The sequence below is a fragment of the Siphateles boraxobius genome, unplaced genomic scaffold, assembly GCF_051911475.1.
Source record: "Siphateles boraxobius isolate OS27281-9 unplaced genomic scaffold, OSU_SipBor_1 37, whole genome shotgun sequence".
Taxonomy (NCBI): Eukaryota; Metazoa; Chordata; class Actinopteri; order Cypriniformes; family Leuciscidae; genus Siphateles; species Siphateles boraxobius.
Window position 1 is genome coordinate 2,300,904 of NW_027508997.1, and position 24,207 is coordinate 2,325,110.

Consider the following 24,207-nt stretch of genomic DNA (forward strand, 5'->3'; position numbering starts at 1 on the left):
AGCCTCGCGAGAGTGAAGTTAACGCTCGCACATGCGCGGTGTTGCGTCTGCTCGCGTTTTCTCACGCGCAGTCAATGGAGTCATTGCGTGTTTCTGGAAATATAGACATCTATGAATATTCATTAACAGATCAGTTTGTAATAATTAATTTAAATGGTTTATAATCGGATTCGAGCTGTTGCTTGATGCCAGTAAGGTGTTCATATGCGTGTTTAACAAGGCGTTACGATTCACTGCGGCCTGACGATTAAATCTCTATTATTAAACTATCATAGTTTAGTTTTCAGTCAGTAATCAAGTGTGTGGACTCATGTAATTATGGCAGACGAGGGAGCGGTTGTGATGCAGCAGATTGTGGACAGGTGAGTAAAAGAAAGAGAATGTAAACAAATGGCTAATGTCAGCTACATATGCAGCCAGTCAATATAGATACATAAGTTACATATATAAATAGGCTTTCATATAGTTATAAATATTGTTAAAGAACAATTAAAGTAGCTAATGACTGATTGCTTACCGGTTTAGAGCGTTTATGCTCTTAATTAGAGATGTCTGTTAACGTTACCTACGAGATGTGACGTCTTTAGCGAGGGGGCGTGACCTTGAATTGGCCTTTTCATTTTGTTTTGATTCAGTCTAACTCCTTTGTTTATTTAGCCTACTTGTAGATCCTTAAGTATTTACCAACCCCTGCCCTCAATATCAATCTGTTTATTTTTACAACCGATTGCATATTTGAAAACGATAACTGATTTTTATATTCTTTCCAACTTTGACACAATTATACTACAGCAACAATAACACACGTACATGATAATATCATATATTGACAATAGTTATTAAAATGTTTTTTATTATGGACAAAATAATTTTTGACATAATTGACAATAATAAAAATGTAATAATAATTTTGTTATTAATGTGGTCTTGGGCTATGTGTAGATACTAAGCTTAAATGTTGTTGCTTGAATGGTTGTTATATAAGAGTAAGTTATGTGAACAGTAGGCCTACATTAAATAAATTACTTTATCTGTGAAATGCTGTTGTTTTCTGTTGAATGTGGCATAAATGCATTTTGTAATGTCATATTATAAATTAGCCTATAAAAAGTGCTTATATTACTTATTGCATACAAATGTATGTTATTTGAGCTGTTAAGTTGATTAAATTCTCTTTTTAAGCAGCGGGATTACTTCTGGTTATGCATAGATGTAAATCTTGGCTTAGCATTTTTGTTATCTTTGTATGTGTCATGTGATTGCAAATGTTACTGGGTTTACCAGTTTACATACTCATTTCAGAAGTTGAAAAAAATAGTGTTATGTCAACACATTTTGACTTCATATCATAATAATATGCTCAATACATTACCATTGTTGTATGTTTTACGATCTATGGTATGATGGGGTTTATTTTCTGAGTTAATCAACAAACACAGTTTAACTTGTATTGACCCCAGAATATTAATTTAATAGTAAAACAGTCAATAAAAAGTCATAAGAGGCATGATTGCCTGTTTGATCTGACTAGCACACCTGACCAAGTCACTGGATGGTTTTGGAAAAGCTCAAAGAAGCTTTTTGCCACATGCCTTGTGTAATGTTGATTCTTGAGTATTATGAGATTTTACTTATAATGAACCCAGCCAGGAGGACTATGTGCCCTGGAGAAGTTTATAATGACACTGTTGTTGTGGTCTGTTTTTACAGGTTGACCCTCATGGGTCATAAATATTGTATATTCCCTATAATTGCATATTGTCTAAATATAGAAGCATTTTTTAGTAAATGATGTGGACAAGTTCTCATTTCAGTAATTATGCATTGGGTCACTGTGTGGAGTCGATCTGTTCGGTCTCCTGACCTTGTCCATGTTTTTCCACTGAGCCTGTCCTGTTTGCCTGAGGGCCAGCGCTTGCAAAATGAACTAGAAAATGGATGCTGCTGATGTGACACACACTCGAGCAGATCTGTCCTTCCACTCGACAGCAAGATGATAGAATCTTTTATATGTTAGTATGCATGCACATTCAAAAGTTTGGGGTCGGTAGTTTTATTTTATTTTAAGAGATTGATACCTTTATTCAACAAGTTTGCATTCAATTATGGTTGTTTCTGCCACGGAATAAAAATAATAAAAAGGTAATTTTGACTTTTTATCTTGCCATTCTGGTTTCCATCTTTTTAATTCTCTGAAAAAAGTCAGAATTGCTAGATATAAACTCACAATTCTGGCTTTTTTTTCGGAGTTTACTTTTATCCCCGTCAGAATTGTGACATTTGCGATTGCGAGTTATAAGTCTGAATTGCGAGATATAAACAATTTCCTTTTTTATGTATTTTTTTATTACTTGGTGGAAACTAGTTTCCATATTAAATTGATCACAAGTGTCAGTAATGACATTTATATAATGTTAAAAAAGATTTCTAATTCAAATAAATGCTGTCCGTTTGAACTTCTGTTCATCAAAGAAAACATGCATCACTGTTTCCCCAAAAACATTAATCAGCACAACTGATTTCAACATTGATTCAAAATAAGAAATGTTTACTGAGCAGAAAATCTAAAGGACCATGTGACACTGAAGGCTGGAGTAATGATGCTGAAAATTCAGCTTTGCCATCAGAGGAGCGAATTAAATTTTTAAATATATTCAAATTGAAATCAGTTATTTTAAATTGCAATAAAAAAATTCACAATATTATGTTTGTTTTTTTTACTGTATTTTTCATAAAATAAATACAGCCTTGGTGAACACTTCTTACAAAAACATAAAAAAATCTTAGCAAATCTTAGCAACCCCAAACCTTTGAACAGCAGTATACATATTCAGTACAGCTCGTGGATAGGTGAGTTTTGAACATGTCGTCTCATACTTCTGTTTACATTTCAAGGAAAAGTGTATCTAGAGGAAAGTACTGGACTTGTGTTAGTAAAGTGGATTATTGGCACATTAGGCATATCTGTGTCAGTTGTCATGGTGAAAGCTCTCATCTCTCTCAAATGGATCCTGCATCCTTCTCTAATGTCCGTCACTGAGGCAACAACCTTCACAGGTCTGTGTGAAGCAGATAGCCGTTCAGCAGCATGAAGCTCTATCAGATTCACACACACACACACACACGGTCTTATCAAGGCCTGCCACCCGCAGCTGCTTTCTCTGCAATGCAGCTCTTCACCGGTTGAAAAGATGGGGTCATGCTTAAATCCTGTCTGACCTTTACGTGGCAGACACTCTATCACTCTCTTTTGTTCTCGTCGGTATTCAGAAAGCTGGCTCCATTTATTTTGGCTGTTTTTTAAACCTCACTTTCTCTTCCTTATTGTTTTTCCCCAGAAAAGCTTTGATGTGATTCCACATCATCATGGATAAAACAGGCTGTTTTTTCAAAAGTCATGAAATAATCCAGCATCTTTTGGACCTTATTGGTGTTATGTTCTGATTGAATGAAATGTGGTTTTGCATGATGCCTTCTAGGGATGTATTGGTACACAGAAGTCACGGGTCGGTACGCACCTCGGTTTTGGGTTCGCGGTTCGATACGAGTTCTGTACAACAGGAAAAAGCAACAAATCCCCAATGCTAGGTTTCTGTTCATTTATTTTGAACAGACATTAGTGCAAATTACAATTTGTTCCACGTAGCCGCATTAAGTCCTCCCTGAGGTATAGTTGGTACAGCATCCTTTAGTGTAGCACTAAGCAGTAAACACAACGCACTCTTGCATAGGCCATATTTTTTTGTAGGGCTGATAAATTTTTTTTTTAAAGTTACTTGATCACAATCAGCTAAAAAACTGAGAAGTATCTCTTATGTTTTAAATGTACAAAATAAATAGAATAATGAAAAATAACACTTGTGCAGTTTTTGCTCTCCTGTAGTCTATTTCTGCCCAGCTCCGGCGATTGGCACATCTGGATGATGTCGTCTGCCCACTACCCCCCTCAGTATAACAGCAGAAACAACTTCAAATACTGTCATTTATGGTCATACAGAAAATGAAGAAAACAAACATGATGCCGCTTTCTGCGTCTTCTATGCAGTTAGTGTAGCGTGTAACAAAAATGTATTGTGTTTTGCGTACATGGTGACAACGTTGTTAAAAGGATCCCCGTTCACACTGATCTGCAAAAACGACTAAAAACGCTGCATTCTGCTTCCATGCCAGTAGTTGGCGATGTCACTTTGTAAAAAAAAAACTACACGCCTATAGACCGAACACCTAATTCGCACCTTGAAATCCGTTTTCTAAAGTTTGTTTTCAGACCCCCAAAACTTCATTGTCGTATAAATTAATGGGCAATGTCCCGCCCCCAGTTTTTAGCTGAAAATGATGTCGTGTTAACGGACCCTAAATATACCATGACAGGCTGCATTATACTTTGTTTTCAAAGTAATTTCAGTGTAAGTTCCAGTTGAATTTTCCTTGATTACTTTTATTTTTTTTAAATCTGGCATTTTCATAAATGCATGTTGTTACAGTTTTATTTCTAAATAAAGCAAATCAATTTTCACGTACCTTTTAATTTATTTTAGTGATTGTTCAAAAAAGAAAATTCAAATTTTTTCTTAGAGCTACACCTAGAGCTAGACTACAAAATTACTTGCATATTCATATTGCAGGGATGTTTCCCGAAAGTTGTTGTCAGTGCCCCTGATAATATTAATTATCATAATATATAAAATTAATATTTCACTAATTTAACAACACATTCTCATGTTCTTGGTTTTCTGATGTTGGTTAATGGTCACTTGACATTTAGGTAATAAAATAAATTGATAAAAAAATGAGTGCATGTTTAATTTAATTTAACAACTGCCAAAGAACAGTAGTTAGGGTTAGTGGTTTGTTAAAGTCCTCAACCCTAAGCATGAAAAACAGAAAACAAAAATGTGAACGGCTGGCTTTATGCATTTTCTGGGAGTCAAGATTTACAGGATTTTAAAGTGGGCAAGAAACAGAAGTTAAGTCTTTTCTTCCCTATTGTGACGTATCTGAATGAAACGGCTTCTCAAACAAGAAAATAAAATGCATGACAGGACTTGATTTTTTCCATGGAGAATTGATTGGATGGGTTGTTGGATCATTGTGGTTTGCTATTGGTCGATCTGATGTCGTTGCAAGCGGGAGGGAAAGTTAATTTGATTTAAGATTACAAGGGCACATAAAATTTAAAAAAGTAATGATGTGCACAGATACATTTATTAAATACTTCAATATTCCATAAAGAAAATAATTTTATAATTTGATTTCATGGTGACTTTAATATATGTGGCTCTGAATTTCTCTGTTGTTTGCAATTTTATTTTCTTGGTAATTTATTGCTATGGTTTTTTTTGCAGTATTACTCCTGGAATAGTCCCATTTTTAAGAGGAAATTGCCGTCAGGATTTATTTTTTATTGTATTTTAAACATGTCAAATATAAATGTAGTTTTAAGTATGCAGGTAATTCTGTGTGGTGTATGAATTCATGTTTCTCCTGGCTTTATACATTTGCTGGTGAAACGTGATCTCGTGGATGTGTCTTGTGACTGACCACAGGGTAGAGAGAGTGTGTGTTTATGGATCAGCAGTAGGTCATATCCCCCCCCTCAAGTACAAATATAGACCACAAGTTCAAGATGACTGGCGTTACTGGAAAACAGTGACTGAAGTTACATGAACTGTAATGTAGGTAGTGCTCAACTAGTGAAACCAACTGTAAAGTAGACACAATCTATCACATAATAATTGTGTTTAAAACTGTTGGACTTGAATTATGGGACACACACACACACACACACACACACACACACACACACACACACACACACACACACCACACACACACACACACACACACACACACACACACACACACACACACACATACACATACACATACACATACACACATATACAGAAAGAGAGAGAGAAAGAGAGTAGTGGCCAAAAGTGATCTCTGGAGGGTATATTTGTTTTTAATGACCATACAAGGTTGCTTAAACCACCAAAATATGAGGAAAACATTTTATATTTTTAAATATGAGGAAAACGCTAAACTTGAGTAAGTTGTTTATCTGACAAAATATTTGGCAAAAAAGGGAAATCATATCTTTGCCTCCATGTTAAGTGTAATTATTGTTACATTTAAATGTAGTTAACTGATATGGTATGAATAAAAATGCATTTGGATAAACAAAGTTATTTATGAGTCCAAATGTCATAATCGTGGCAGCCCTATATGTAGCTTGTATCTCGGAGTCTCCTCTGATGCTCGGCTTTGTCGGTTCCCTGGTGATGGAACTTTCTCTTGCTGGCTGTTGGCTGAAAGGTTTTTCAGGTTCCCACAGTCACGTGACCACGGCCCGATGAATAAAGGCATTGTGCTGAGGTTTTAATGCCTCTTTAAATACAGTCTGATCTGTGTAGCAATTAGAACATGCAGGAGAGTTTGTGTTTGTAACACTTGTGAAGCACACCGTTGGCCTTCTTTTCGATGCTATTGCTCATACTTATGGTTTGGGGTTTATCGGAGAGTTTGTTCAGTGTTTAATACATTAAGGTCCAGATTTACTAAACAGGGCAGATTAGCATGAGAGCGCAATTCCAAAACAGTGCAGATGGGAGTGTAAAGTTCTGCGCGTGATCTACTGACGAAACACAAATTAAAGAACACAGACGCAGCCGGATCATTTCCATAATGACTAACACAATCTGCCAAGAGCAGCGCGAGTTAGCGTCTGGTTTAAAACATGCTTTTTTTGGGCGGTAAAGAATAGCGCAAACGCCAGTAAATTGACGAGCGCAAATCTTAGTAAATCACCTTGCATGATTCATTGAAATACTCTCCTCCCATACAATTTTGCGTCTGAAAGGGAAACTCCTACAAATGCATATGCAATAAGATCAGCCGCAAACATAACCCACGCCTTTCCAGCGCTAATGTTTCACTGCGTGTTTTTAGTAAATCCTGACAGTAGTTGTTTTTTTAACACCAAAAGAGGGTTTGCGCTTTTATTAAATCTTGCGCTTAGTTTTTGCACAAACTGCTTCCACGTTACCTGGCCAAAATCAAAAATAAAGCATCTAAACTTTCATCATTCCAGTTTTTAAAGCAACATCAGTCAACGGTAGCGAAATTAGCCACTCTATCCATGAAAAGTCATCCTGTGTGAAATAGTAGCCGGTGTTAGGGCTCTAGAGTTCAGGATATTTAAACTATTATCGGGTTATCAGTTCCAGAGACCCCCCTCGCTGTTGTGTAGATTGTGTTTCTGTGTCATGAAACCGGGCTCTTAACATGTAAAGAAAGGTGAGTGGTATCGACTTTCTGACCTCCTGATGTAGACATTAGAGCTATATTCTGTAAGAACTGAAGTAGTAATGAAAATCTAGAGGTCGAGAATCCTGCTTTCTGGGCATTTGTTCCTGGAATATTCACACGATTAAACAGGAAATGGTCCGGTATATTGGAGATATTTTAACCATCATAAACATAATCGCAAACAGTGCTGAAACGTAATTCCATCATATGTCTTCAGTTACTGCTGTGAACAGAATGTGATCACAATTGTTCAGCTGGACAAAGTCAAAGTTTTATTAGCCTTATTATTCTCAAGTTATGTTTGCACGTGTCGAGATAAGGTGCTATAATAAATGCATGTTTATGTTATAGTATAAAACAGTTGATCTGAGCACTCCTAAAGAACAGGTATTATGAAATATATTGCATGGCCACAAAATATTGGAGCTTGGAACAACTTTTAATGACTCATGATTCAATTTTATTTGATTTTGATTCAGAGAATCATGAGCTTACAAGAAAGAATAAAAATTAACGACAGACCCTTATTGTTAAGCTCTGTAGCCTATTATAAGGTATATGATCCTCTCTAATAAAAATGAGTAGGAGAAATTTCTAATGATTTATTATTTTTTATTAGAAGTAGTTTTTCATTTGAATATTTTTTTAAATATATATTTATTATAATTTATTTGTATGGGTATATAGTTTATTTAAATAGTTAATTTTTTGTATGTAAAAAAAAAAATGTTATTAGTATTTATTTTGTATTAGAGCTGGGAATCTTTTAACTACACCATGATTCAGTTCTATTTTATTTTATTTTGTTTCAGAGAATCATTAACTTACAAGTAAGACAAGAAAAAATGAAATCCGTATTGTTAAACCCTGTCCTCTCTAATGAAAAATGAGTAGGAGAAATGTATAATATTTTCTTATTATTAGTTTATTTATTTGTATAGTTTATTTAAATATTTAAAAATATATTAATATTTATTTTATTATTTCATAGTTTATTATTTATTTGTGTAATGTATTTCATATATTTATATATAATTTAAATTGTTTATTATATTTTGTATATTTTAAAATGTTATTGATTTAATTGTATTTATTTATTTGTGGTGATTTAAAGTACACTCGTTAATGAAAGAATTATGATGTATCTCTGAATCATTTTTCTTTCACAAAACAGACAAAAATCTCATCATATTATCATATGTCATACCTTGTGTGTATATACTGTGGATAATATACCCTGTAGTTTGAAACTTTACCCACGTTGAGTGAAGGCAAACAAGCTTAAATCAGATTCTGTTTCACAGCACAATTTGTTTTAACTGGTTTAGTAGCTGATAATCTGGTGGTCTGACGTTGACGGTGAACACAGTTTGAGTGAGGGGCGACGGCCAGAGGTCTTGGGTTTCACTCGGATGATTGTGTTTCTGATGTTTGTCATGATGGAGGCTGGGTTACAGGAACAGGAGAAGCAGATTCTTAAGAAACATGGAGAACCGTCTTTGTGAAGCGCTCCTCTCCTTTCGTCACTCTTTGTTTTTCTTCTAGTCTTTTGTTCTTCATCTATGATAGTTGCTTTCGGGACAGAATCATCTAAAATTATTTTCTAGGTCTGTAATCAGGTACGAAACAGAATTGTAAAACTAAAAAAATAAAATTTACAAAAATTGTACACAATCTGTTGATTGTTTTGTAAATACCAATACTTTTTTATTTAATAAAATATTTTTTGGTCACACTTTACTATAAGGTCTCTTTTTTATCATTAGTTAAGGCATTAACTAACGTGTACTAACAATGAACAGTATGTATTTACAGAATTTATTAACCTTTGTTAATGTTTTATTCACAGTGCATTAATAATGCATTAACAAACAGATATAACTATTGATCTTAAAAATGTAGTAAATGTTGAGATTAACATTAATTAAGATTAATAAATGCGTTGGGATTGTTCATATTATATAACAAATGAAACCTCATTGTAACGTGTTACCAGATTTCCCTCCCCAAAATCAGAACAGAAAGATTTCTCTGTGGACTTTAACATCTGAAAAGTGACACTGCGTTAAATTCAGATCAGGTCATGTTTTAAAGAAGATGAAGAGGTCCATGAAATTACAAATGTAGGCTTTTTTGGGTCTGTGATTGTCATGTGATGGTTACAGGAGGTTCATGATCACGGTCACCTGAGCAGCTCTTCATCCCTCATGTTTTATTCAAAAAACGGACAGAATGGAAAATCTGGCGCAGGAACCTGAGAGAAAGTCTGTCTTTCCTCCGACAGCGCAGAAACACTGAGCGATTTGACATTATTATCATGATGCTGGACAATAAAATAAATAATATAGTCTTCTAAAGCATCCTTTTGTCTACACTCTTAGAAAAAAGGATTTAATAGGTTTCTAGAAACACAATTTTAAAGAACGCTTTAGGCCAATAAGGTTCTATATAAGGAGAAATGTCTTATGCATAATGCTTTCATGTTTAACAGGCTATTAATTTTTTTTTCTAGGGATAAAGTTAATTAAAATAAAAAATGAATACAAACTGAATCAATTAAAACTAAATGCACAAAATGATCCAATGATGGGAACACCTAAAAGGTTCTATGCATGAAGTGCCTGACACAAGCCTCTGATTTCTGTATAGAATCTTTTCTTCTTCTAGGAGTGTATTCAGGGATTTTGTGCAATAATCTAAAAATTAAATTAAATGATCTTAATTGTTTTTAAATTATCTTTATTTGTAAGCTTTTCTCAGCAAAAACGGTCATTTGGAATTGTGATAATTTGAGTAATTTATTGGCATATTATGTAATTAATTCAATAAACCCCTAGTAAATAAAACTAGTTAATCTTGAACACATTGGTTTGGAAATGTTCGGTTGGAGAATGATCAAATGTTTTTTCATGATCTGGTTTCATTTGTGCTTAGTCACTGACCCATTTTACTCTGCAGTTTTCTTTTTTCCCTTGATACTTTAAAGGGTTAGTTCACCCAAAAATGAAAATGATGTCATTAATGACTCACCCTCATGTCGCTCCAGACCCGTAAGACCTCCGTTCATCTTCAGAACACAGTTTAAGATATTTTAGATTTAGTCCGAGAGCTTTCTGTCCCTCCATTGAAAATGAATGAACGGTATACTGTCCTTGTCCAGAAAGGAAATAAAGACATCATCAATGTAGTCCATGTGACATCAATGGGTTAGTTAGAATGTTTTGAAGCATCGGAAATACATTTTGGTCCAAAAATAACCAAAACTAGGACTTTATTCAGCATTGTATTGTCTTCCGGTTCTGTTGGGGATCCGCGTTCACGAGTCCGCAGTGACGCTGATGTCGTAAGACGCTGCTGACGTGTATCTGGTGCGTCCGTGTATTCGGGTTCAAATAAATATGGCTGGGCAAAAAATTGCAAGTCTTCCTCTGTGTGGAAATCCTTAGACATGTTTGTGAAGATTGTTTTGTTTCCAGCGTGCGTCTCCCTCAGACTGTAAACGAAGCTCGGGCGCACCAGACACACGTCAGCAGCGTCTTACGTCAGCAGCGTCACTGAACGTGGATCCCCAACAGAACCGGAAGACAATACAATGCTGAATAAAGTCCTAGTTTTGGTTATTTTTGGACCAAAATGTATTTCCGATGCTTCAAAACATTCTAACTAACCCACTGATGTCACATGGACTACATTGATGATGTCTTTATTTCCTTTCTGGACAAGGACAGTATACCGTTCATACATTTTCAATGGAGGCACAGAAAGCTCTCGGACTAAATCTAAAATATCTTAAACTGTGTTCTGAAGATGAACGGAGGTCTTACGGGTCTGGAGCGACATGAGGGTGAGTCATTAATGACATCATTTTCATTTTTGGGTGAACTAACCCTTCAAAGAGTAGAACTATAAAAATAACTCCTGTAGCTATAGTCTGTTGAGCCTTGAACTTTACACAATAACATAACACACTTACTCCACACCTTTATACTTTACCCCTGAATCATAGCTGATGTGTCTCTGTTTTTGCATGTGTTTTACAGGAGTTGCTGGGTGTGTTTTGCCACAGATGAGGATGATCGTACAGCGGAGTGGGTGCGCCCGTGCCGCTGTCGTGGGTCCACTAAGTGGGTTCATCAGTCGTGTCTTCAGCGCTGGGTTGATGAGAAGCAGAGGGGAAACAGCACCGCACGCGTCGCCTGCCCACAATGCAATGCGGAGTACCTCATCGTGTTCCCCAAGCTTGGTATGACAGCTCTTCAATGCTGAAGTGTCAGTCAGCTCTTAAAAACTGGTCTTGTATCAGTGTTTAATATTCAGAGAGAATATATTTTCTGGAAACCTGTTGTTTTTGCAATTACGTTTGATGATGTAGTGAAACTTTAACATGTTAAAGATTAAATATTTTAATGCAGTTAATCTGCACTACTGTTCCAAAGGTCGGTATGAATTTTTAAAATGTTTTTAAAGAAATCTCTTATGCTCACCAAGGCTGCATTTATTTGATCAAAAATAGAGTAAAACAGAAATATTGTGAAATATTATTACAATTTAACATAATTTTTTTATTTATTTGAATATATTTTAAAATGTAATTTTATCCTGTGATGGAAAAGCTGTATTTTCAGCATCATTACTCCAGTCTTCATTGTCACATGATCCTTCAGAAATCATTCTAATATGCTGATTTGTTGCTCAAGAAACATTTATTATTATTATTTATCTACTTTGAAATCAGTTGTGCTGCTTAATATTTTGGTAGAAACCATATTTTTTTCTAGATTCTTTAATGAATAGAAAATTCAAAAGAACAGCATTTATTTGAAATATAATTTTTTTGTAACATATATTTTTTTACTGTCCCTTTTGATCAATATAATGCATCCTTGCTGAATAAAAGTAAAATTTTCTTCTTTTTTATCTTCTTGATCCCCATTTTTTTTTTCAACAGTATTTTAATATCATAATTATCATTATAGTTTTTGTTCTTATTTTCAGTGTGAACAGATCCTTAGAACATTTTTCTTGAGGTTTAAGGCAGAGTTGATATTAGAATGTCTGTTGTAACGCTCTCATACTCATGTTGTGAAATAAGGAAGGATTGTAAACCTAGTTTAATGGCTAATTAAAGCGCGGTAGGCAATTTTTTCATAAACACTTTTTGTTATACTGGCTGAAACTCTCTTCACATCCTGATAGCAATCAATAATAAAAGTGGTCTTAATATTAAAACATGTACCTATATGTTACGGGAAGTCTCATGACCAAAAAATGTTCGACCAATCATTGAATTCGGTGGAATGCAATGATAGGATGTCCTACCTGTCTGCCCACATAGGCATCAGCACGTTCAGTAAGGCTAGAGTAGTACACAGAGAGTCACTGAGCGCCACAAACAAACAACAGCCACATTTACAGTTCCTCCTGAACTTAAACAACAAGCTCATCTCCATGACGTCCTGCGGATTTATGGTTTTCTATGTCGACACTGTCAATGCTGAAATGAATCTGCAGCTGTCAGGTGGTACAAGTCAGCTCTGGTTGTGTGCGTTCATGTGTTCTGAAGGTGGTGTGGCATTAAAAACGCTCTGAATGAAGGGTGGGATCTCAGGCTTTCAAAGCTAGTTTGCTATTGCTAGCTTCTCCGAAATTGCCTACTCTACCTTTAATGGCCAAGTTGAAAGTGAAAATATTCAATACGTCGTCCCTGCCTTTGCCGGGAATATAATACACGGTCCACTTTTACATACCACACATTACAAGCTGAATCCTGGACATTTGTGACATGCTTTCGCTTTCATAGACTTTATCAAACTTCATCAAATGTCACTGCAGTAGTTATGAATAGTTGCATGTTTTTTTTATACTTAATAGGTCAATCCTGATTCCAGAGAAATCCTTCTTTTGATATTGGTGATGAGGCTTTGCTTGTGATTCCAGTAATCTGCTCCTCATGAAATGAAATGTCACTTTTCATCCTCTTGTGTTTCATCGCTTATGTAATTGATCAGGTTGGAGTATAACAGCATTAGTTTCTCTTCACGGTGTGCTAATAATCTTCCTCAGACTGCATCTCCTGAGGGCCAGTCTGTCGTCCTCTCTCGCTCTGTCTCTTTCCACAGCATTGGGGTTATTCTGGGATACGGTTGTCAGGGTGACCGTGGCCGGCTGTGAAATTGCTTCAATCATGCTCCCCGTTCAACTTTCAAACTTGAGAAACTTCTGAGGGTTTCCTGTACCACTGCTTAATCTCAATGGCAATATTTTAGTTGCTTTGTGAGCCTGCATTCTGAATTGTCCGAGAAAGACTTGAAACAGGTAGATATGCTTTTTGAACTGTGAAGTCAGATTCATGAGTGAATTCATAAATCAATCTTGATTTTACTGCTTGTTCTGTTCTAGAGCCTAGTGAACTGCCTCGCAGTCTACAAAGGCAGCATCCCATCTAGTAATTGAGCCTTTCTGAAGGATCATGTGACACTAAAGACTGGAGCCATGATGCTGCATATTCAGCTTTGCCATCACAGGAATAGATACAATTTTAAAATATAAAACCGTAACTTAAAATTGTAAAAAAAAATATTTGACAATGCTTCTGTTGTTACTGTATTTTCATTCAAATAAATGCAGCCTTGGTGAGCCAAAATCTCGCGACCCCCAGTGGCCCTGCCGGAGCAGGATTGGACACCCTTGGACTTGAGATTTAAAATCAAGATTGTGCTGATTTGACTGAAGGAAGATTCTGACATGAGGAATGTTTTTCATAAGGTCGTCTTGTACTGTTGGTAACAAAGATGAAAATCCTGATGAGGCACATTTCAGCCGCCCGCGGACAAGGACGACTTTTCACATCAGACTGACGGGAAACTGCGTCCACACATTGCCTGCATAACAATGCAGTGCAGTTCTTCACTAACACCCTCATTCCTTCCATAGGACACATTGTGTTTATGTTCCGGGCTCAGTTTGATGGATTTTATATTTAGGGTATAATAATGTGTGATGTCTTGGTGGATGCAGTACTCTATTGAACCCATAGAGTTATTTCCTGTATAAAGCCTTCAGACCTCCAAGTGATTTAAATTTCAATTGATTTCCTTTTCCCTATGTGGAATCAGTTATTTAGGCAGTAATTGAAGTTTTTTTATATATATATATTATTCCACACCCTCTTCTACTCAATGATGAAGACAGTTGGGCTGTTTCGAACACTAGTTAGCAGTCTACTCTCTATATGATGTCTACACACTGCTGTATACTACATTTGGTTTGAGAATTTTTGCAACTGTTCAAAAAAGGTTGTTCTAATAATGTTCTCTGAATTCGGCCTAAATTATTCTATCTTAATCGTAAAACGCAGCATAATTTAGCAGTTGTGTATCTGCCTTTGTATGACATTTTACATGATTTTATTTATTTGATGCCTTTAAATGCTCCCTAGGTAGGTCACTATGGTTTGAAACGGAGTCTTTTAGAGATGGGTATTAAATGGTGTGCTATGAGCAAAGCAAAGTGGCAGATACGAAGACGATGAAAGAACATCTGTCTTTTTCAAATATAATACTCCTGATTAATTTTCAAGATGTTCTTCAGACCAGTGCAGCTTAAGATGACATCACATTGAAGTTGTTTTACGCAGCTTGGCATTGGAGAGGGTTTGTAGGGAACAGAAAGTCCTTGTTCCACAGCGGTTCTTTGGCAGAGCTGCTCAGCTGGTGTGAAACGAGGGAGAATAGACCGCAGATGTATTCCTTCTAAGTGGAGTTTAGTTTTAATGATCTTAATAACGGAATCTGTGGCCGGCAGCAGAAATTACCTGAATGTTTCCTGTTGCCAGTAGCCATTAGGTTCTCACTGCAGTCCCAGAGAGAAAGTCAACCAGATTCAGGCGCTGTCATCAGAATATTCCATATTCATATTCTTGAGAGGGTCAGTGATCTCAGCACACACTTGAAAGTGTCTGCTCTGCATTTGAGAGCTGAATTAATATGCATTGAAGGCTAATTTACACATAGAAACTTCTCACAACCTTTACAGGAACTTTTTGGTCCGATGACGAATTTGTATAGAAGTTGTTTGTTCTTTGGTTTTGTACTAAAGACAATCAGCCCATAAGTTTTCTCAGGCCTCAATATGAGATAAAATCAAATTTAATTATAGTTCACTTAGTTTGATAAAGATTGCCCTGATATACAAAATCATACTATTAGTATGATAAATCTGTATCATACTAATTAAAATAAGTTTTTTGTCTTTTTTTTTACTGCAATTCAACACTTTGCTAAAGGTAAAATGGTTTTAAATTGTGCATAATTGTTATGAAATAATAGAATACAAAAAATATACATTCTCTTAATATTCTCTATGCAAAAATACATTTATTTTCTTTACATTTTCAGGTAAAATCTGAACTATTCTTGAGATGTTTCATGTTAAATCCTTTCTTTTCAGTTCTTAAGTTGGTAGAGCTGTGGTTTCATGTACAGCACTGGATTAAAATGCGCTGTGTATGATAAATGTTAAGTGGAAGTGAAAATGAAGTCATGAGTCAGCAGAGAAATGAGGAAATGAATGTCCTCTTCAGTCTCCAGAGAGTCGTCCTAGACATCTCCTGCAGTGGAGGGTATTTATAGGTTGAGAGGAAAGCAGGTTGTAGGTCAGTAAATATTGCATGATTTCATTTCCACTTTGAGTATTTCCTCATTCCTTTTTAGGACTGTTTCATAAAGCATAGGTCATTGAGACTTGTGTGATTTGCAGTGGTTGTAAAACTTTATTCATGAGTCATGTAGGATTTAATCATCATTGGTCACACATGGAACGAACAATAAAGTGATTATCAACTTTGGTTGAATAATCATGACACAGTCAGGCTCAGGGTTAGGGTGAACCAATGGTTAGGTTATCATGAAGTGATTCCCAACACAATGTTTCACATCAGAATAGCACCTTCTGCCCCCTGCTGGAGAGACGGAAACCAGAGTCACTCCTCCTTTCATGTCTGGATTCATCACCCTCTCGTATTTAGTCTCCCTCTTGTTGTGTGACATTGTGTGTATAATACAGTATGTATATATGTACACTCACATAAAGGATTATTAGAAACACCTGTTCAATTTCTCATTAATGCAATTATCTAATAAAACAATCACATGGCAGTTGCTTCAATGCATTTAGGGGTGTGGTCCTGGTCAAGACAATCTCCTGAACTCCAAACTGAATGTCAGAATGGGAAAGAAAGGTGATTTAAGCAATTTTGAGCGTGGCATGGTTGTTGGTGCCAGACGGGCCGGTCTAAGTATTTCACAATCTGCTCAGGTACTGGGATTTTCACGCACAACCATTTCTAGGGTTTAGAAAGAATGGTGTGAAAAGGGAAAAACATCCAGTATGCGGCAGTCCTGTGGGCGGAAATGCCTTGATGATGCTAGAGGAGAATGGGCCGACTGATTCAAGCTGATAAAGAGCAACTTTGACTGAAATAACCACTCGTTACAACCGAGGTATGCAGGAAAGCATTTGTGAAGCCACAACACGCATAACCTTGAGGCGGATGGGCCACAACAGCAGAAGACCCCACCGGGTACCACTCATCTCCACTACAAATAGGAAAAAGAGGCTACAATTTGCAAGAGCTCATCAAAATTGGACAGTTGAAGACTGGAAAAATGTTGCCTGGTCTGATGAGTCTCGATTTCTGTTGAGACATTCAGATGGTAGAGTCAGAATTTGGCTTAAACAGAATGAGAACATGGATCCAATCAATCTTAGTGCCAATTGGGCATCGTTTAAATGCCACGGCCTTCCTGAGCATTGTTTCTGACCATGTCCATCCCTTTATGGACACCATGTACCCATCCTCTGATGGCTACTTCCAGCAGGACAAAGCTCGAATCATTTCAAATTGGTTTCTTGAACATGACAATGAGTTCACTGTACTAAAATGGCCCCCACAGTCACCAGATCTCAACCCAATAGAGCATCTTTGGGATGTGGTGGAACGGGAGCTTCGTGCCCTGGATGTGCATCCCACAAATCTCCATCAACTGCAAGATGCTATCCTATCAATATGGGCCAACATTTCTAAAGAATGCTTTCAGCACCTTGTTGAATCAATGCCACATAGAAATAAGGCAGTTCTGAATGCGAAAGGGGGTCAAACACAGTATTAGTATGGTGTTCCTAATAATCCTTTAGGTGAGTGTATATATATATATATATCTACATAAGCATATAGTGCATTCCTTTTTAAAAGATTTTGTTTGAATGTTTTTGAAAGAAGTCTCTTATGCTCAACAAGACTGCATTTATTTGATCAAAAACCATTAAAAACAGTAATACTTTGCAATATTATTACAATTTAAAATAACTGTTTTCTATTATAATATTTTTTAAAGCTGAATTTTCAGCATCATTACTTCAGTCTTCAGTGTGACGTGATCCTTCAGAAATCATTCTCATGGGTGTTGATGGCGCAGTAGATAAGACACATGCCTTCGGTGTGAGAGACCCGGGTTCTCTCGGGTCTGTGAGACACCAATGTGTCCCTGAGCAAGACACTTAACCCCTAGTTGCTCCAGAGGCGTGCGACTTCTGACATATATAGCAGTTGTAAGTCGCTTTGGATAAAAGCGTCAGATAAATGAATAAATGTTAATGTAAATCATTCTAATATGCTGATTTGTTGCTAAAGAAACATTTTTAACAAACGTCTTTGTGGAAACTGATGCTTTTTTCAGAATTATTTAATAGAAATAAATAATTTAATAGAAAGGTCAAAAGAGCAGCATTTATTTGAAATAGAAATCTTTTGTAACATTGTAAATGTCTTTACTGTCACTGTTGATCAATTTCATGCATCCTTGCTAAAAAGAAAAGAAAAATTGACTGACCCCAAACTTTTGATTGGTGGTATATCTGTAGTTATAAACATATATTCAGCTAATATTAGGTTAACAGAAGTTTATTTAGTTATCATGGGAAAATATTATCAGTAATTTCAGTATTGTATAGGCCCCCAAATTTCAAGATATCACCATTAGCCATTAAAAAGCCCATTTTATACCAGAAGCATGTTTAAAAAAATTATTTGATGAATATGTTATGAGATGTTTTTACATTGCTTTAAATCAAAATAAGTTATACAAAATTCAACTAATTTCTGTTTAATGTAATTTAAGTTGAAATGGCTTCAACATCCAAGTTGATTGTACTTAAAAATGAAGGCAGCAACTTTTTTTGTGTCCAGGGCCGGTGGTGTATGTGCTGGATCTGGCAGACAGGTTGATCTCGAAGGCCTGCCCGTTTGCTGCTGCTGGAATCATGGTGGGATCCATTTACTGGACGGCCGTCACATACGGAGCTGTGACAGTCATGCAGGTGAGACGACACTACTGATAACTCAACTGATTTCAAAAGCATTATTTGATTCTTAACAATCTGTCTGTGTTCTTCTATCAGGTTGTGGGTCATAAGGAAGGTCTGGATGTGATGGAACGGGCCGATCCTCTCTTCTTGTTGATCGGCCTGCCCACCATCCCAGTTATGCTTATTCTGGGGAAGATGATTCGCTGGGAAGATTACGTGCTCCGCATCTGGAGGAAATACTCCAATAAGCTTCAGATCCTCAACAGTATCTTTCCAGGTCAGTGGTGACTAGGGTTGTATTTTTTACCTAAACCTATGAAAACATTTTTGTTAATTGAAATAACAAAAGAAAAAATATTAGATGTTCAGATCAACATCTTATTTCAGTTAGTTAAGGCAACATTTTACATTTTAGTTAATTCGTTTAAATAAAATGGAAAAATAATAATAAATGGAAATAAACTAAAACTGAAATAAAGATAAATAAAACCTAAATAATAATAATGAAAAAAGACAAAAACACATAATTACAATTTTTTTAACTAAAATGAAAGCGAAAACTAAACTGACAAAAATTAAAAATAATTAAAAATATTAATAAAAACTATTATAATATAAAAATGATATCTGTGCCTATATTACATACTTTTGGACATTCTTAATATTTATAAATGTCCACATACAGATGTATTTAATTATCTTTTGAATGCAATTATTATGTTTATTATTTAATAATTATATTTATTATATTATTTACATATATATGGTTTAATATTTTAAATGCTTATTCAGTGTTTAGTGTTAGGTTATAGACATTTCCTAATTTATCATGACTTACGATTTCTATCTACATCTTTTCTGCTATTTTTTTTCTACCAACAGAAACAAATGTAAACAATTCTATTGTAACATTTACTGTACAATTCACTGTAACATTTTTTAATGAATTCTAACAATGCAATGTTATGAGAACATGTACGTGAACAAACATGAACAACGGCTCGAGACAGTTTACGGGCCAGCGCTACATCGTCTCAAAAGTTTGAGCTTTGCCAATTTAAATATTCAAGCACAAGAAGACACGAAAGGGAACTCAATTCGCCCTGTGTGGAAAGTTTTGTGTGCAGTCACATAATGAATTGAGTTCTCTTTCTTGTCTTCTTGCGCTTCAAAGGACAAATTCACACAATTTTGTCAAAATGCCCCTCTCGGTATCCTTTACTAGTATCTTAGTAAACATAGTCAGTCATGGCTTAAGTGAACGTAAATAGTAGATAAAGACAACGCATGTGTATCAGTATTGGACCAGCGCATTAGTCTTAAAGTGACAGCAGCCTAATATTCCTGCTGCTATCTGTGTTTACAATGTTAGTCAAAAAACAAAAGACAAAGAAAAAATCACACAATGCTCTTGACTGAATAACTTTTGTAACTTCAATAAGGATTAAACAATGTTTATTTATACAGCGAAGCCTATCCGGTGTCATTTTACATTTGATTATGTCTACCTGAAAACTACTGTTACTTGTCTCTATTAATGTCTTTAATTTAAAGTAGTTAGGCTAGTAGTTTTAGCTGTGGCATTGGCAGGTGTGGCAAGTTTTAGGTTTTAGTCAGTTTTAGGCCCTGTTTACTTATATTGCTTACTACAAGATTTTTTGAAGTTGTCACCAAAAATGTTCTGTCATGCGCAGGTATCGGCTGCCCAGTGCCCAGGATCCCGGCAGAGGCCAGTCCGCTGGCCGATCACGTGTCAGCAACACGGATCCTGTGCGGAGCCCTCGTGTTCCCCACCATCGCCACCATCGTGGGTAAACTGATGTTCAGCAGCGTCAACTCAAATCTTCAGAGGACCATTCTGGTACGAGGAATATGGTGGAAAACTATGGGCCAGATTTACTAAACAGGGCAGATTAGCATGAGAGCACAATTCCAAAAAAAGCGCAGATGGGAGTGTAAAGTTCTGCGCGTGAGGAATCTACTGAGGAAGCGGAAATTAAAAAACACAGACGCAGCCGGATCATTTCCATAATGACCAACTCAATCTGCCAAGAGCAGCGTGAGTTAGCGTCTGGTTTAGCATGCTTTTTTTGGCGATTTATAATGTTGCAAATACCAGTAAATTGACTAGCGCAAACCTGCAAAAAAAAGTAAAACACCTTGCATGATTCATTGAAATTCTCTCCTCCCATAAATTTGGCGTCTGAAAGGGAAACTCCTACAAATGCATATGCAATAAAATCAGCCGCTAAAATAATTTTTCACCGTGTGTCTTTAGTAAATCCTGACAGTAGTTTTTCAACGCCAAAAGAGGGTTTGCACGGGCGCAAGCTGTTAGTAAATCTGGCCCCAAGTCTATGATATGTGCACATGTACCCTCATACTGATGACCTTTATCTCTCTGTCTCTCAGGGTGGCATTGCGTTTGTGGCTATTAAAGGGGCGTTTAAGGTCTATTTCAAGCAGCAGCAGTATCTCCGGCAGGCTCATCGCAAGATCCTTAATTTCCCCGAGCTGGAAGAGGCCTGAGCTCATCAACCTATTCCATCCACCGTCATTCTGATTTCACGCAGCTTTAAGAGACACTACCGCACCTCCACACTACTGGACATTTTTTACAGACGCTGGATTTGGTTTTCTTTTCCCTGTGAATGTGACTATTCTGTTTGGAGTTTAAACAGTGATTCAGCTTTATTTCAGTCGGCATAATCAGACAGAGAAGTTGTGTGTTACTTATTTTATGGGTTTTGACCTTTTAAGAAAGAGACCGAGGGAAAATAAATATTGAAAGAACGTTTTATATTATAAGTGATTGTTTTATATTGAATTAGAAATGTTCGGGTGAATCCACATCTTTGTGAAGCTTTAAAGTTTCCTTAATAGGCAAACGACAACATGCTGTTTCACGTGAAGCACTTGTGCTGATTCTTCTTCCACTAATTAGCTTAACAAATGGAACATTAAACATTAAAGGCAAACATAAATATCTAAAGCAGTTCATAATGAGCTAATAAAATAACCTTTGTTATGTGGTGGTGGTTCTCAGATAAACCACTCAAAGAAATTAACCAATTTCACCCAAAAATAAAATCTATTTTGCTTAGAATTTTTTTTGTAGTTTCAATATGAATTAGATTTAGTATGAATAATATACTTAAAAGTATGCTTTACAAATGTATTTATATTAAATATTTCACAAATCAAAAAAAAAATGCAAAAAATCGTGACAAAAGGCTTTTTGAAACATTTTTATGCTGATTTGGGGAGAAATATGACCCTGACAGCTTTTGTGAAATTCATTGTCTTGCTTGCCTTCGCATAATTTGATCGGCCAATCATCTTTATTTTCCATCTTTGTAGTGTTGATGTCTGAGTTTCAGGGAGTCACTTTTATAATTCAGAAATCATGTTATAATTTGATTTAGTCTGTTAAGAGCCTTGTAGAAACTAAGAATCCAGTCACTTTCACAATCCAGAGTGTTTGATCCTTGATCGATTACTCTATTAAAACATTATGGTAACCGGATGCCTCATAACTGCTGTTAATAAACCTGTTTCATAATAGATAAATGGCCTCTGGTAAAAAAGTGAACTTTTAAGAGTAATAGTGGCCTTTTTGTTACACCACTACAATATGTGTCTCTTAAAGGTCACATGGTCCAGATGGACAAGTGTATTTGGTGAACATGCCAATTTTTTTCTGAAGCATTGTGTTTGATGACTTCTGATTCAAGAAGCACATCTGGGAGAAAATAGTATATAAATACAGTGCAGTAATGGCATACAGTACACAACAGTGTGAATTTATTAAACATCATCTAGCGTGCATTGAGATGCAGGTGTTTTATTTTAAAGGGCTTGTTTAATTAAAGGTGCAGTAAGAGATTTTGAGAAACACTGTTGATATTTGAAATCAACCCAAACAAACACACCCCTCTCTTCATTGCTCCGCACCCAACAATGCATGCACACGCAATGCAAGTGTGGATGTGTCTTTATCATAGCTGAAGTGAAGCTAAAATAATGCTTCGAGAAAAATAAAACAAACCATGTGAACAAACGACAAGGAAGAACAAAAAATGAACATACAGTAAATACAATTAAGAGTTGGTAGTTAGTCGCCAGCAGCACAGCAGCTCCAGACAAACAATGACCCTCAAAACTGTCCTGTTGTAAACAGCTAACATTACAACAACAGCATATATTGATTCTGTTAAACAGCAAAACCTTGTTACTCAGTTATGGAGCAGAAACCACAACCTTGGCGTTCGTTTTCAGGTCTTCCCACTTAGGTCTCTCCAGCGTTGGAAAGCTTTTCTAATATTAACACGGGTCCTAAAGCTCTTGCCTGATCATAACCCTTCTTTTTCCAGTGATATTCCTCTGACCTTTTCTCTTTTGTAATGTCTCTCAGCCATCTCTCTTTCTACAGTCTTTCCTCTTGCTCACTCTCTCTCCTCGCCCATCATGAGTGGGCACGCCCCTACAGCTGATTGGCTACAAGTGTGTTGTGGTGCTCGGTTCGATCCTCTTTCAACAGCGTTTCCCAGAAATCGTTTACTGCACCTTTAACTCAGCTTTACTCCTAATTAGCTGTTCGAGTATTATTTGTCCATAGAGCTGAAGCACATCATTAGAGCTTCTTGATGATAGACTAACACTGAAAGAACATGCTTAATGTTGACGTAGTTGCTAAGAGTGTTTATCTCCACCAACTGCAAGACAGTTATTCTGTTGCTTAAATATGATTTTAAATTATCTCCTTTTCAGCATTTAATTGTGCTGTATAATTTCCATGACACAATATCATCTCCTGTTGTACAGATGAAGCATAATGCCAAATACAGACCATGTATGTTGTATAAATGGATGAGTTGTACAGATACAGCTTCTGAATTTATAGTTTCTGGTTGATTTATGTAAATAAATGTATTTTTCCAATGCTTGACTGTGTGTTGGGCACTTTGAGTTTTTAACTTGGACTAAAAACCAGGAGGATTTGAAATGCATGTCTCTCGGTTTTGGGACCAATTACTAGTGTATTCCTAAAATCTTTAGCATCAAGATGCAGAATTGCTTCCCTTCGCTTTATTATTTTTCAGATAATCACACTTGCCTCATTGGTTGATTGATCGATTTTCTTATGCACAGCTCAGTCAGATCCCTCAAACTAATGCATTGTAATGTGTGTGTTGATGCTTTCGGAAGGAGGCAATATGTAAACAAAAAAAGGGAAAATTATTGAGAGCAGGAACCCATTTAGGAATAAATGTATTTAAGGGTCATTTGAAATACGGAAATATTTACTCACTATATGAAATATCCAATATATTACAATATTATATAATATTTTACCCAATGTAACCACTAATCATTTCATTTATACAAAAAAAACATTAAAATATTGATTTGCTTATGCATATCCAATATGCATTTAAATACAATGAAATTACAGTATTTAAGCAACTTTAAAAAAGTTTAAGTTCAGATAAAAGCTTAATTGTCCTTACATTACAATGTATTAAGTTAAAT

General features: G+C 35.9%; 1 protein-coding gene across 1 annotated transcript; it reads left to right on the plus strand.

Moving 5' to 3' along the window:
• On the plus strand, positions 1–23,621 carry marchf5 (membrane-associated ring finger (C3HC4) 5). Its single transcript, XM_077196962.1, has 6 exons — positions 1–362; positions 11,352–11,554; positions 18,557–18,687; positions 18,769–18,952; positions 20,370–20,536; positions 21,088–23,621. The coding sequence occupies exons 1-6, from the start codon at positions 319–321 to the stop codon at positions 21,202–21,204; spliced, it is 846 nt and encodes a 281-aa protein (XP_077053077.1). The 5' UTR covers positions 1–318; the 3' UTR covers positions 21,205–23,621.
• The last annotated feature ends 586 nt before the right edge of the window (positions 23,622–24,207 follow it).